The sequence below is a fragment of the Pristiophorus japonicus genome, chromosome 3, assembly GCF_044704955.1.
Source record: "Pristiophorus japonicus isolate sPriJap1 chromosome 3, sPriJap1.hap1, whole genome shotgun sequence".
NCBI lineage: Eukaryota > Metazoa > Chordata > Chondrichthyes > Pristiophoridae > Pristiophorus > Pristiophorus japonicus.
Genome location: NC_091979.1, coordinates 42,578,217 through 42,593,365, shown reverse-complemented (window position 1 = coordinate 42,593,365; position 15,149 = coordinate 42,578,217). Strand labels below are relative to the sequence as shown.

Genomic DNA, 15,149 nt, shown 5'->3' with positions numbered 1-15,149 from the left:
CCCTTAGCAGGGAGGTCAATAATCAGGGGGCATAGACTTCAAGTAATTGGTAGATGGACTAGAGGGGAGTTGAGGAGAAATTGTTTCACCCAGAGGGTGGTGAGGGTCTGGAACTCACTGCCTGAAAGGGTGGTAGAGGCAGAAACCCTCAATGCATTTAAAAAGTACTTGGATGTGCACTTGAAGTGCTGTAACCTACAGGGCTACGGACCAAGAGCTGGAAAGTGGGATTAGGCTGGATAGCTCATTTTTGGCCGACACAGACACGATGAGCCAAATGGCCTTTTTCTCTGTTTCTATCATAATATAAACACACCAAACATATGGATCTTTCTACAGAATCATTGATCACATGTTACTCTGTGACAAACTGTTGAGATATTTATGATGAACGTTTAACTTTGCACTCATAACAATTTAGCAACTCTTATATTTAACGGTACTAAAAATAGAGAGACCACATTGGGTGAATTTTGTGCCTAAGTTGAGTTTTATGGAACTTTTAAGATATTTTCCATATCTAAAGGTTAACTCTTGGAGCTTTGCTGCATGGGAGCGTGAATTGGGGAGAGTTTTAAAACACTAGGGCTAATCACGTGACCTACACTCCCATTTAGTGAACTTCTGCACTGGAAGCTTCACTTTGCAAAATTTACACACATGTGACAGGAACAAACACTCCAAAAACAGGCACAACAAGTAGGTGACTCATGGAAAACACACTCCATTCCAAAAAATGTGTCTTAACTCTAAAAGCAAAGAGAAGTGTCCTTTGCTGCCATTTTTCAGTCATCCAAGCAACATCTGAGTGGGACTGCCAATTACTATTGAATTATTGGTAGTGAAACTGGGTTAATATTATCCCATCTCCCTTTTCTCTCTTTAGTGGAGAAAGGTTAAAAGAAAAATCTCCTTCGTAGCAACAGCAATACAATTAATACAAGGATGTCCAAGCAGTTTTTCTTTGCGGACCAATTAATTGCGTACCATGGAGATTCATGGGCTTCACATAAAGAATTGTTGGTCTAAATCACTGAATTCGAGGAATATGTACAAAAAGCGCTCTCCTCCACCCACAAGGACCCAAGTTACAGACTTAAATGAAAAATTAATTTTGCGTAACTATAAACTGATGGACGTTACCGACTGAGTTTGTTGCTCTGTGTCAGGAGTGGAGTGCAAAAAGGCTGATCACAGAGGTTTCGTGAGCCAGATGCCCAGGACTCACCTAATCACAAGCAGTGTAGTCCAAGCTACACAGGTAGCTTAGACACCTCTGAATTAGCGAGACCACGCATTAAATCTTATGGTTAGCAACAATGGCACCATTAATGACATATCAATGTGGCTCTGAATTAAAACATTCATTTCCTGGAAACAGGTCTGACTCTGCCTCAGATAGCATGATAATGTCATCTATCTGAAGGCTCTTAAGGGGCTCTTGTGAAGTGAATCTCAACAAGCTCAATCCAGAGATACAAATGTCCAAGGCAAATATGCAAATAAATATGTTGCTAATTATCACAGATTCAGTAATTCTATTTCGGAGTCTCAGACCTCCACCAAAATGTTTCCATGAGGCGGGAGAGGAATATACTATATTTTATTATTTATATTATAAATTATATTAGAAAAAAGAAAAACTTGGATTTATATAGCGCCTTTCACAATCACCGGACGTCTCAAAGTGCTTTACAGCCAATAAAGTGTAGTCACTGCTGTAATGTGGGCAACGCGGCAGCCAATTTGCGCTCAGAACTCCCACAAACAGCACTGTGATAATGACCAGATAATTTGTTTTTTAGTGCTGTTGATTGAGGGATGAATATTGACCAGGACACTGGGGAGAACTCCACTGCTCTTCTTCAAAATGGTGCCATGGGATATTTTACGTCCACCTGAGAGAACAGACGGGGCCTCGGTTTAATGTCTTATCCGAAAGACAGCACCTCCGACAGTGCAGCACTCACTCAGCGAGTGGCAGCCTAGATTTCTGTGCTCAAGTCTCTGGAGTGGGAATTGAACCCACACCCTTCTGACCCAGAGGCGAGTGTGCTATCCACTGAGCCACAGCTGACATTATATTAATTATATTATATTATACATTTCCTACATTACAACAGTAACTACACTTCAAAAGTACTTCATTGGCTGGAAAGTGTTTTGGGACGTCCGGTGGTCGTGAAAGACGCTATATAAATTCAAATATTTCTTTTTATACATGTAACAATTAAACAATGGGGAATGCTTTGGGTTGTAGCACTTTGGCAGTTCAGTGTGGGAGGGGCACTATATCGCAGTGTGTAACTTTACTCAAGTCAACTTGATTTGGGCAACTGAAGCAAGTTAGAAGAATCTTTCATTTACCAACATGTTGCTACCTCTTAAATCATAGTACCAAAATTGCAGAAGCTATTTTATGGGTGGAAGGAAGTTAGCAAGCTTTACTTTTGCTGGCTATAGTAAAGACAGTAAGGTAGACTTTTAATCATTGGGCTACATGGCGAGAGATTCCAACTGAATATTTTTAGTCTAGAAGTAGCAGTATTACTAAAGTAGCATAGTTTGTATTGTTATGTCCAAATAAATACTTAAATTTGTGGTAATAACGAACTGCTTTTAAATTCCAGCCTCTCTAGATCATTTCCGTGAAAGAATACACGAGAGGCGTAATTGGAACAATGCGCTTACTCGCCAGGGGGCCACCTCGTTTTCTGCTAACAGTATCCAAGTGCCATGCATATCATTTATAATCATGTACTTACATCGCTCTGCAAATCATAAGCCTTCTTTGCCTGGATCACATCGTTCTGGTCTGGCAGACAGGTCCACTGGTGCAGGTAACGTCTATAGTCAATGTCGCTGACCAGGGTCTGGCATTTCTTGGCCAGCAGGATGTCCAGCATGTCGACTGGCATGTTAAACTTGGTCTTAGTTTTCTCAAAGTTCTTCTTGTACTCCCTGTCGCTCTGAATCTTGGCTACATGCATGGACCAGACCATTTTGGGATCGTCCTCAATGCTGCGGCATCCAACGTGGTGGCCAAGCTGCTTGCGGTAGGCCGTTTTGTATTTGTACTAAATCAGGGATCAAGGAAATTATGTTGCATTTATTTATCAAATTTAACTTGGTGTAATTATACTTTGAAAATTCTACGTAATACCATTTCTAATTTGGCCTTCCATACCAAAATAAACAGGTCCACTTACATCACTGGCAATATCTCTGGATGCTTTTGCTGCCTTAATTGAGATGGCATCAGCATGCACGTTATGGCCCTTCTTCTTTGCCTCTTCCATGTCAAGTTTGTACAGTTTCTATGGAGACAATAATAATATGCTCAGTGCAAGTCTGAAATTGCCAACCTTTCATCAACATCCTAGACGTGATTTTTTGGAGGGTTCCTTTATTTCAGTATCTGACTTCCTTTCATATTTTATAAAGTTTTTCTTCCATTTGGGTTGTATCTTCCTCCTGCTTGTAAAGTTTGAATCTAAAAATGTACTGACTAATTGTGTGCTTATCATTGATTTCATTTAAAATATATATATTTGTACTCAGCATGTGGGCAATGCTGACAATATTCATTGCCCATCCCTGGTCGTCCTGAGGATATTAAGATTCAACTATATGGTTTGGGACTGGAATCACATGTAGGCCAGATTAGGCAAGGGTAGCAGTCTCCCTTCCCTGACATTATGAACTAGTTAGGAATATAGGAGGAGGAGTAGATCACTCAGCCCCTCAAGCCTGTTCCACCATTCAATTACATCATGCTTGATCTCTACCGCAACTCAATTTACCCACCTTTGCTCCATATCCTTTGATACCCTAACCTAACAAAATATCTCCCAATCTCAGTTTTGAAGTTTTCAAATCTATAGTCTGTCGGAGAACATCGTTCCAGATCCCCATTACCCTTTGTGTGAATAAGTGCTTCCTAATTTCACTTCTAAATGGCCTTGCTCTAATTTTAAGATTATGCCCTTTTGTTTTGGATTCCCCCACCAGAGATAATAGTTTCTCTGCATTCACTATAATGATTCACATTATAATTTTGAACATGTCAATTAGATCCCCTCTTCATCTTAAACTCAAGGGAATACAAACAAAGTTAATGCAACAAGTCCTCATAATTTAATCCTTTAAGCCCTGGTATCATTCTGGTGAATTTATGCTGTATGCCTCCAAGGCCAGTCTATCCTTCCTGAGATTCAGTACCCAAACCTGAACACATTACTTCAGATGAGGTCTGAAAGAGGCGCTTTACAACTGAAGCATCACTTCCTCACTTTTGTATTCCAATCCCCTTGAGATAAAGACCAACATTTCATTTGCCTTTTCATAGAATCATAGAATGATACAGCACAGAAGGAGGCTATTCGGCCTATCGTGCCTGTGCCGGCTCTTTGGTAGAGCCATCCAATTAATCTCAGTCCCCTGCTCTTTCCGCATAGCCCTGTACATTATTTCCCTTTAAGTATTTATCCAATTCTCTTTTGAATATTACTATTGAATCTGCTACCACCACCTTGACAGGCAGTGCATTGCAGATCACAACAACACGCTGTGTAATAAAATGTTTCCTCATGTCGCCTCTGGTTTTTTTTGCCAATCACCGTAGATCAGTGTCCCCTGGCTACCGACCATTCTGCCACTAGAAACCTTATTTACTCTATACAAACCATTCATGATTTTTTGAACACCTCCATCTAATCTCCTCTTAACCTTCTCTGCTCAAAGGAGAACAATTGAACATAATACTCCAGCTGAGGCCTAACCAGTGTTTTATAAAGGTTTAGCACAGCTTCCTTGCTTGTATACTCTATTCCTCTATTAATAAAGGCAAGGATTCTATATGCTTTCTTAACAGTCCTCTCAATTTGTCCTGCCACCTTCAAAGATTTGTGTACATACCATCCCCGGGTCTCTCTGTTCCTGCACTCCCTTTAAAATTGTACCATTTAATTCATATTGCCTCCCCTCATTCTTCCTACCAAAATGTATCATCTCACACCTCTCTGCGTTAAATTTCATCCGCTATGTGTCTGTCCATTTGATCAGTTTGTCTATGCCCTCCTGAAGTCTATTATTACTCTCGTCATTATTTATTACATTTGCAAGTTTCGTATCATCTGCATACTTTGAAATGATGCCCTGTATACCCATATCCAGGTCATTAAATATCAAAAAGAGAAGTGCTCCTAATACTGACTCCTAGGGAACACCACTGTATAATTCCATCCAGTCTGAAAAACAACCGTTCACCCCTATTCTCTGCTTTCTGTCCTTTAGCCAGTTTTGTAACCGGCTGCCACTGTCCCTTTAATCCCATGGGCTTTAATTTTGCTCACAACTTTTTGATTACTTTTTGTAGCTATGCACTAGCTTTTTGTAATTTATGTGCATGGATACCTAACTCCTGCTGCTTCTCCACAGCTCTCAGTCTCACACTATTAAGAAACTATTACCATTTGAATTTTCTGGATCCAAAGTGGATGACTTCACACTTCCCCACATTGAACTCCATATGCCACAGTTTTGTCCACTCAATTAATCTATCTATGTCCCTTTGTAACTTCCTTCACCCATTTATATAACTTAGTATCACTTAGATATAGAATTCTCTTTATGGTGGGGTTTAAATGACAAACTGAAAGTTTTCATGGTTATTTTTCCTGGCACTGGCCTACAAGTTAGCAGATTATTACATTTAATTTCACAATTTGCGATGTTGGGATTTAAATACACAACCACTAGGTTACTAGTCCAATACCATAAGACTAACGTACCCATGTTATTCAGTATAGTCTGTGCTTATTTTCCTGCCTTCCCTTTCTGTAGTAAAACATTATGATCAAGTACTTCTTCAAAGTAGCTTCACACTTACATCACTGCACGCAATCTGATTCTGTTTTGCTAATATTATCTCTGGCGTATCTGGCATAACGTGAATTTTGGTCTTGTCCGCTTCCCAGGCTTGGATATATGCATGCTGAAAAATATGTAAACAACAAGTTGGTACTTCAACGGGCCAAACAAATTTACCAAAAAAAAAATCTATATTAAACAGAATAAATTAATTCAACCTTGTTCATCACTTGTGCATTGGTCTTTGCCAGAGTCAGATCCATGGAGTCAGACAAACTGGTGAACTTAAACGTCGTTGGGGGCTGGCGGTACTTGCTCTCACTCAGGATCTCTCCAGCTTTTTTGGCTTTGACCACGTCAAGCGATCCAAGAGGAGACCATCCAATACCCTTTAGCCACTGAAGGTCTGCTTTGTATAGATTCTGGAAGACAATGAGAAATTCTTTACTGTTTACACAGCAGTAATACATGAAGTATGACTGAGATTAGGTCCAACCAAAAATAAGGGAAAGGTCAGTGCTTTTTTATGGCAGGCTTTTTTCACCAACTATTTAGTTTTGATTGCAATCATGAGCAGTACCTTATTAGAATGATGCAAAATGAGTTCCTATAGAGTGTGCTTCCAATCTGCAATAGGTCAACTCCTTATTGCCATGGAGTCCAAGCATTCCCCTATAGGATGTGGGAGATTGGGCTATTCTATTAAAGATATCTAGAGGAAATTGTGCTGAACTCTAGCTCTGGCAACATCGCACAGCAGTGACAAGCTGTGAATAGAGGCCTAGAAACATAGAGCAGCAGGCCTGCAAGCAAAGGAGGAGCAGGCCTTGGCTGTATTATCAGCAGTGGTTCTATGGTGATGTACAAAAAGCCTCACCATTTTAATGTTCCAAAGCATTGTTTTCACATTTGCAGTATGTTTACAATAACCAACAATTCCTCCACTAACCTGATGCAAATCAATTGTGTCTCTAAAGCATCAAATCTAACCTTAATGCATATTAGAGATGGAGTACAAATTGAAGGGAATACATTTTACACCTTGAAAGATTATATTCCTGAGGAATGTCTGTAAACTGTCGTCAGCAGTTCATTCTCTTATATTTTTAAAGAGTTGCCATTGAAGAAGTTGAACCAAATTTAACATCTACAAGATTTCAAAACTCATTTCCAATGCACAGTTGAATTCAAAAATTAAGGACTCATGGAATAGACTGTGCACAAGCTTCAAGGAATTTTTCAACAGAGGATTACCTCTAAGTTGATGACTAAGGATAATAATGTACTTGGAGTATATACATCATTAATATATTTTTAATTTTTGTTACAGTAAACTAGTATCGCAAAGGTTAAAGTTGGAAAAATAACCATTCTGGGCTTCAAAATACTCACATCACTCTGCAACTCATAGGCCTTCTTTGCCTGGATCACATCGTTCTGGTCTGGCAGACAGGTCCACTGGTGCAGGTAACGTCTGTAGTCAATGTCGCTGACCAGGGTCTGGCATTTCTTGGCCAGCAGGATGTTCAGCATGTCGACTGGCATGTTGAACTTGGTTCTTGTTTTCTCAAAGTCCTTCTTGTACTCCCTGTCGCTCTGAATCTTGGCTACATGCATGGACCAGACCATTTTTGGATCATCCTCAATGCTGCGGCATCCAACGTGGTGGCCAAGTTGCTTGCGGTAGGCTGTTTTATATTTGTACTGCATTGTATGCATAAAAAGTCAAAAGTTATATTCACTTCCGCACATTTTAAATAAGCAAAGTAGACAAAATTGCATGATACATACATCACTAGCAATGTCTCTGGAGGCTTTTGCAGCCTTGATCGAAATTGCATCATTCCTCAGATCATATCCTTTCTTCTTTAATGCCTCATAGTCCAGTTTGTACATTTTCTGTGAAACAAATGGACAAATTGATGCAAGTGACATAATTCGAACCGATGGACTGTACTTACAACTACTTGTGCATAACAACATTCAAAGCAAACATTTCTATCTATGAGATACATTTGGCAAATGGGGCTTAGTACTGAGCCCTGTGGAACCCCACTGGAAACAGCCTTCCAGTCACAAAAACACCCATCGACCATTACCCTTTGCTTCCTGCCTCTGAGCCAATTTTGGAATCAACTTGCCACTTTGTCTTGGATCCCATGGGCTTTTACTTTCATGACCAGTCTGTCAGAGACTAGCAGAAGGGTCAATAACCAGGGGGCATAGATTTAAAGTAATTGGTAGAAGGTTTAGAGGGGATTTGAGGATACATTTTTTCACCCAGCTGGCGGGGTGGTCTGGAATTCACTGCCTGAAAGGGTGGTAGAGGGAGAAACCCTCATAGCATTTAAAAAGTACTTGGATATGCACTTGAAGTGCCGTAACCTACAAGGCTACGGACCAAGAGCTGGAAAGTGGGTTTAGGCTGGATAGCTCTTTGTCGGCCGGCACGGACACAATGGGCCGAATGGCCTCCTTCTGTGCTGTATTCCTATGGTTTTATGGAAACATTCGCAAAAAGCTATTCTGTAGGGATGCTAATTAATGACGCTGCCTACAGAACTTTGATCAAGCTTTCAATCACCCTCCTAATAGCTTCTTCTTTATCTTTGCATCCATTTCTGTCTGATCACACCTCTGTGAAGCACTTTAGAATAGTTCCTTTGTAAATGCAAGTTGTTATTGTTATGATCTGCTGATAGGGTGTGAATCTGAGAACAATTAAAGGTGGAAGGTAAACCCCCAAACCAAGCCCAGATCTGGTTCCATCCAAATTTCAATGATTTGATTGAACCCTCCTGAACAATCTTCACAGCCAGATTTTTCAAAATGGCAGCAATGTGTACTGAACACAACGGAAAGGCCGTGCCTATCTTGATAATATTTGGAAGCACATCGCTCAGTTTGAAAGTAATAACTGTTGATGGAAAATTGAGCCTATGCGATATTTTCAAGTCATTCAGAGCATGTGTATCTCTCTAACCTCTTCCAGCCTTACAACCCTTCGAGAACTCTGCATTCCCCCAACTCTGGTCATTTATGCATCGACCACTCCCTTCGCCCCACCATTGGCGGCCATGCCTTCAGCCGGTTAGGCTGTAAGCTCTGGAATCCCCTTCCTAAACCTCCTCGTCTCACCATCTTTCTCTCTCCTTTAAGACGCTCCTTAAAATCTACCTCTTGGACCAAGCTTTTAGTTACCTATCCTAATGCCTCCTACCTTGAGGCGGTGTCAAACGTTTGTCTGATTATGCTCCTGTGAAGCGCCTTGGAACTGTCTCCTATGCTAAATGCAATATATAAATCAGGATCACTTTTGCACATCGAAATTCGCCAGCACCAGGACAACGTAGTATTGACCACTATCTGGGTGAGTGACTAACTGAAGTAATTTGCACAGCAGATCAGAAATTCAGTTGAATGCTCATCAAATGTTAGAGTACATTGTACCTCACTAGTGTTCACTTTGTTTGCTTTGGCCAGTTCGATTTCAGGAGTGTCAGGCATGACATGAATTGTTGTCTTGTCCTTCTCCCAGGCTGCTGTGTAAAGTTTCTGTTAAAATTGCGAAAAAAGGAAATTAATATGACAGGTACATGGGACCATCTTCACCACATGGACGGAAGTGTTTTCCCTACCAAACCTCGAGGGCAACTAAGGATGGGCAGCAAATGCCAGCCTTGGTAGCGACACCAACATCCAGAGAATGAATTAAAAACATTAAAATGCATAGTGAAATGTTGCCCTTTGTTTTTAGATAGTTTATCTGTAAAATTTCAAGACTGCAAGGCCGAATTCATGACTTAATATTTGTGGGTATTTAAACAATGGCGAACACATACATAAAAAAATCGAAGGGAACCATAACAGCTGGTAGTCCTGTCCTCATAACAGTAGATTAATGTATTTAAGGCAAGAAACAAAACTGAAAAAAAGAAGCATTGAAGACCTATGACACTGATAAAATATATAGGCCATATTTTACACATGTTTAAAGGAAGATCGACACCACACAGGATAAAGCAGCCCCCTTGATGGGCACCCCATCCACCTTAAACATTCACTCCCTCCTCCACCGGCGTACCGTGGCTGCAGTGTGTACCATCTATAAGATGCACTGCAGCAACTCGCTAAGGCTTCTTCGACAGCACCTCCTACACCCACGGCCTCTACCACCTAAAAGGGCAAGGGCAGCAGGCCCATGGAAAATCCATTACCTCACATTCCCTTCCAAATCTCACACCATCTTGACTTGGAAATATATCGTTGTTCCTTCATCATCGTTGGGTCAAAATCCTGGAACCCACCTCCCTAACAGCACTGCGGGAGTACCTTCACCACACGGACTGCAGCGGTTGAAGAGGGCGGCTCACCACCACCTTCTCAAGGGCAACTAGGGATGGGCTATAAATGCTGGCCTTGCCGGCGATGGCCACATCTCATGAACATATATAAATAAATAAACAAATAAATAAATAAAAACTGCTGTAAATATGCCAACACCTAACTCAGATGTCAGTGGCATTCAAACTGTAAGTAAGTTAATGCATACATGAACTTGAAAAGGGAAACACAGTTTATCATTTTTTTGGTCATCCTTTGCTGGTTTCTGAAACTCTCCCAATCCTCAGACTTACTACTATTCTTCGTAACATTATAAGTTTCTTCTTTCAATGTAAAGCCATCTTTAACTTTCTTTAGTTAGTCACAGATGGATCACTTTCCCTGTGTAGTTTTTGTTTCTCAATAGAATGTATTTTTGTTGAGAATTTTGAAATATTTCTTTAAATGCTAGTCACTGCTTATCAACTGCCATAAATTTTAATCTATTTTTCCAATCTACCTTAGCCGACTCATCCATCATACCTATGTAATTGGCTTTATTTAAGTTTAAGACTCTAGTTTCGGATTTAGGCAAGTCATTCTCAAACGTAATGTGAAATTCTATCATATTATGATCACTCTGCCTCAGAGGATACTTTACTATGAGATTGCTAATTAACCCTGTCTCATTACGCAATACAAAATCTAAAATAGCCTGTTCCCTGGTTGGTTCCATGAGGTATTGTTGTAGGAAACTGTCCCAAATGCATTCCATGAACTCATCTTCCAGATTACCTTTGCCAATTTGATTTATCCAGTCTATATGAAGATTAAAGTCCCCCATGATTACTGCATTACCTTTGTTACAAACTCCTACAATTTCTTGATTAATATTCTGTCCAACGATACAAGTCACACAGATGACTATTACACAATGCGATAAAAATAGCAGTACATACCAACCCACTTTAGGAGCCACAAGAGTAGCAATGACTGAAGACAAGGCGAGGTAGCCCCTATGTGCCTACATAACTTAATCTTCCTTTCAGCACTCCCCTTGCTGCCACTTTTAACACAACACCTTGATACATCCATAAACATATGAACAAGTTTAAAATTCTGGAAAAAAAAATTATTCCCATTAAAAAAAATTGGATTATTGCAGGTCTAATAGTAAGAAGCTCTTGCCTTATTCAATATATGTGCATTATTCTTTGCCAGAGTCAAATCCATGGAGTCAGACAAGCTGGTGAACTTAAGCGTTGTTGGGGACTGGCGGTACTTGCTCTCACTCAGGATCTCTCCAGCTTTTTTGGCTTTGACCACATCTAGCGATCCAAGAGGAGACCATCCAATACCCTTTAGCCACTGAAGGTCTGCTTTGTATAGAATCTGGAAGACAATACACCATGCGATAAAAATAGCAGTTCATACCAACCAAACTTTAGGAGCCACAAGAGTAGCAATGACTGAAGACAAGGCGAGGTAGCCCCTATGTGCCTACATAACTTAATCTTCCTTTCAGCACTCCCCTTGCTACCACTTTTAACACAACACCTTGATACATCCATAAACATATGAACAAGTTTAAAATTCTGGAAAAAAAAATTATTCGCATTAAAAAAAATTGGATTATTGCATTTATTACTTACACACCAGTGCAAGAGTGCAGTGATCTAAAATTTTCACCTTCCCTCTATTGCTTTTTGGGGTTCTGAAGCAGGTGCTAGAACAGCGCTCGGGGCTCCCTCTGCCATTACCCAGCTTGCTGCACCACCTCCCTCTCCCAAGGTGTTGGTTTCATTGAGGCACAATATGCTAGGCCATATGTGGATGGGCATGTGAATGCAGTAAGAAAATGAATGCAGCATGGTCTCCATTGGGGGGAGAGATGAGAAGAGGTTGAGTAGACTAGGCCTAGATTCTCGAGAGTTTTGAAGAATGAGAGTTGATCTCATTGAAACACACAAAATTCTTACAGGGCTTGACAGCATAGATGCAGGGAGGATGGTTCCCCTGGCTGGGGAGTCTAGAACCAGGGGTCACAGTCTCAGAATAAGGGGTCGGCCATTTAGGACTGAGATGAGGAGAAATTTTTTCACTCAGAGGGGGGTGAATCTTTGGAATTCTCTACTCAGAGGGCTGTGGAGGCTCAATCGTTGAGTATATTCAAGGCAGAGATCGATAGATCTTTGCATATTAAAGGAATCCAGAGATATGGAGATAGTGCAGGAAAGTAGAGTTGAGGTAGAAGATCAGTCATGATTTTGTTGAATGACAGAGCAGGTTCAAGGGCACAAATGGCCTACTCTTGCTCCTATTTCATATGTTCTTACATTCTTATTGTGTTTTCCACCAATTGTATTGTTTAAACATTGGGCACAATGGTTAATAGGCGAAAGAGGAAGTAGAAATCTTTTGGCAGGCCTTGGGGTGCACTGCCTTGCACAGGCCCAAGAAGGAAAGTAGAAATTTATAGTTAATAAGTTCCCGATTTTCAGGCTGCATGGCATCTTATAACCCCTGCCCTCTTTGTGGCAAAATTCCCAGGTGGAGGCAAGGGCACCTGCCTCCAGTGCAAATGATTCCGAGGCGAGAAAGTTAGCTGAGTCAGATAGGCATCTGTGGGGATTGCAGAAAGCCTAAAAGGTTGATAGGGTAGATACAGAGAAAGTATTTTCTCTGGTGGGGGAGACCAGAATAAGAGGGTATAACCTTAAAATTAGAGCTAGGCCGTTCAGGGGTGATGTCACGGAACCCTTCTTCACACAAAGCGTGGTGGAAATCTGGAACTGTTTCCCCCAAAAAGCTGTTGACGTTAGGTCAATTGAAAATTTCAAAAATGAGATTGATAGATTTTTGTTTACATGGCTATTAAGGATTACGGAACCAAGGAAGGTTGATGGACTTCAGATAGAGATCAACCATGATCTAATTGAATGGCGGAACAGGCTCGAGGGACTGAATGGCCTAATCCTGTTCTCATGTTCCCAAGCCATCCTATCTAAGGAAAAATAAGGGAAAAGATTGAAGACTGGAAGAGGAACTTGCTAGGTCAAAGTGACAAGACATTGCTTTAGGGTGACGGGCATTCCATTCTTTGCTCTGTTTGTGGCAATTTTAAACAGCTCAAAAGACTACATGCATTATAGGTGGAGTACTCACATCACTCTGCAACTCATAGGCCTTTTGTGCTTGTATCACAACACTCTGGTCTGGCAGACAGGTCCACTCATGAAGGTATCTTCTGTAGTCAATGTCGCTGACCAGGGTCTGACATTTCTTGGCCAACAGGATGTCCAGCATGTCGACTGGCATGTTAAACTTGGTCTTAGTTTTCTCAAAGTTCTTCTTGTACTCCCTGTCACTCTGAATCTTGGCTACATGCATGGACCAGACCATTTTGGGATCGTCCTTAATGCTGCGGCATCCAACATGGTGGCCAAGCTGCTTGCGATAGGCTGTTTTGTATTTGTACTGCAAAATAGTTCCAAATATTTAGCGGTATTTTCCAAGGTGCAATAAAAACAACTTTGCAGTCTTAAAAATAGCTCTGTTTTCTCTAGAGTCAGCACTGTCACATATCTATAATAAAAAGCGTACACTCCGATAGTAACACAGCTTACACACCAGTAGAGATCTTCATGTAGATAACAGTGGGCTGGATTTTTGGTCTGTTGCCATCTCTATTTGCACTCCAGAGGGGCGGTAATGGTGGTGGAGATCACTTCCAGGCAGCTGGCAGCTTCCAGCTCCCTGCCTGAATATTCGTGCCAGATTTGCGAGGGCACAGAGCAGTACCGCCCCGGGAGAGGTGAGCTGGTGTGTAACGCCCCTGATTGCAACACCGTTTAGAAAGTTTTTTCGCACGCGATCCGTGGCACCCCATAGCGCCCTAGTGGGACCGCCTGTGAAAGCTGGTGGTCCGAGCTATACCGGCTGCAGTGAGGGAAGGAATGTCGATCTGAGGTAAGTGTGATTGTTTTTTATTTTTTTATTTTTGCGATTTATGTTGATGTGGCGTCAGTAAGGTATTGGGAATGTTTTTGATGTTTTTAATTGCCTATTTATTTTTCCCAGGGAAGCCTGCCTTAGGGCACTCCGAGGCCGGCTATTTAGCTCGGGATTTTCAGTTGCTCAGCCAGCCTAGCGCCCTAAAAGAGGTGTGCAACGCCTCCCTTAGTGCACCGCTTCACGCTCAGGGCCCAGCTGATGAATTTTGCAGCTGGAGATGAAACCATTTCCCGCTGCAAAATTTCCCGCTCCGCCTGGATTAACACTGCAACAGAGGCACGATCGAATTTACAGCCCAATATCTCAGAGTGCTTTGTAATAAAGATGGTCACTGACAAGAAGACAAATTGCTGGGTGGGGAAACAAAAGTTGGGAGTTCAAAGCCCAGCCCAAGAGAAAGATTTTAAGGAAGCTTATGGAAGTAGGCAGAGAGATGGCAAAGGGTAGAGATTTTAGAAGGGCCTGGAACTTAGTGACTCAGAAACAACAGTCACTGACGGTGAAGTGGGGAGCAACAGGAAATGAGGAATGATTCTATGTCAGATGAGTGGAGGGTGCACGCAGGGACATATAGCTGGAGGAGATTGCCAAGATTAAACACTTGAGCTGTTGAACTAATACCGATTGGAATTGCAGAACTGAATCTGTGATCTGGAACTCCCAGCGGGGAATGTTAGTCACAGAGAGCACGTCTCGGGACAGCACAGGAATGCATGTATGGATAATCATGGGTTGCATTGTTGTGATTTCCTGAGATGCATTTCCTTCGAGAGCCTTTCCCCACAGAGGGTACCAAATAACTTTTTCAGAGCAGAGCTAACGAAACATGTTAACAATGGTTCATTTCTGCAGGAGCCATATATAAAATTCCGTTATCTCTTAATTTATACTTCCAATTGTTATTTAGTGACCTCTGCTAGAAAGCCAGAAAGCCATGTATA

The 15,149-nt window shown here is 41.4% G+C and overlaps 1 protein-coding gene across 18 annotated transcripts in view; it reads right to left on the bottom strand.

Moving 5' to 3' along the window:
- The window catches only part of neb (nebulin), a 330,990-nt gene that overhangs the window by 189,190 nt on the left and 126,651 nt on the right, over positions 1 to 15,149 (bottom strand). For all 18 annotated transcript variants that reach the window (XM_070875301.1, XM_070875303.1, XM_070875304.1 and 15 more), the window contains 9 exons: positions 13,360 to 13,671; positions 11,383 to 11,586; positions 9,322 to 9,426; positions 7,663 to 7,770; positions 7,264 to 7,575; positions 6,090 to 6,293; positions 5,891 to 5,995; positions 3,210 to 3,317; positions 2,766 to 3,077 (listed from right to left, as the gene is read on the bottom strand). In XM_070875301.1, coding sequence (XP_070731402.1) covers positions 2,766 to 3,077; positions 3,210 to 3,317; positions 5,891 to 5,995; positions 6,090 to 6,293; positions 7,264 to 7,575; positions 7,663 to 7,770; positions 9,322 to 9,426; positions 11,383 to 11,586; positions 13,360 to 13,671 — 1,770 coding nt within the window. The remainder of the gene's footprint in view (positions 1 to 2,765; positions 3,078 to 3,209; positions 3,318 to 5,890; positions 5,996 to 6,089; positions 6,294 to 7,263; positions 7,576 to 7,662; positions 7,771 to 9,321; positions 9,427 to 11,382; positions 11,587 to 13,359; positions 13,672 to 15,149) is intronic.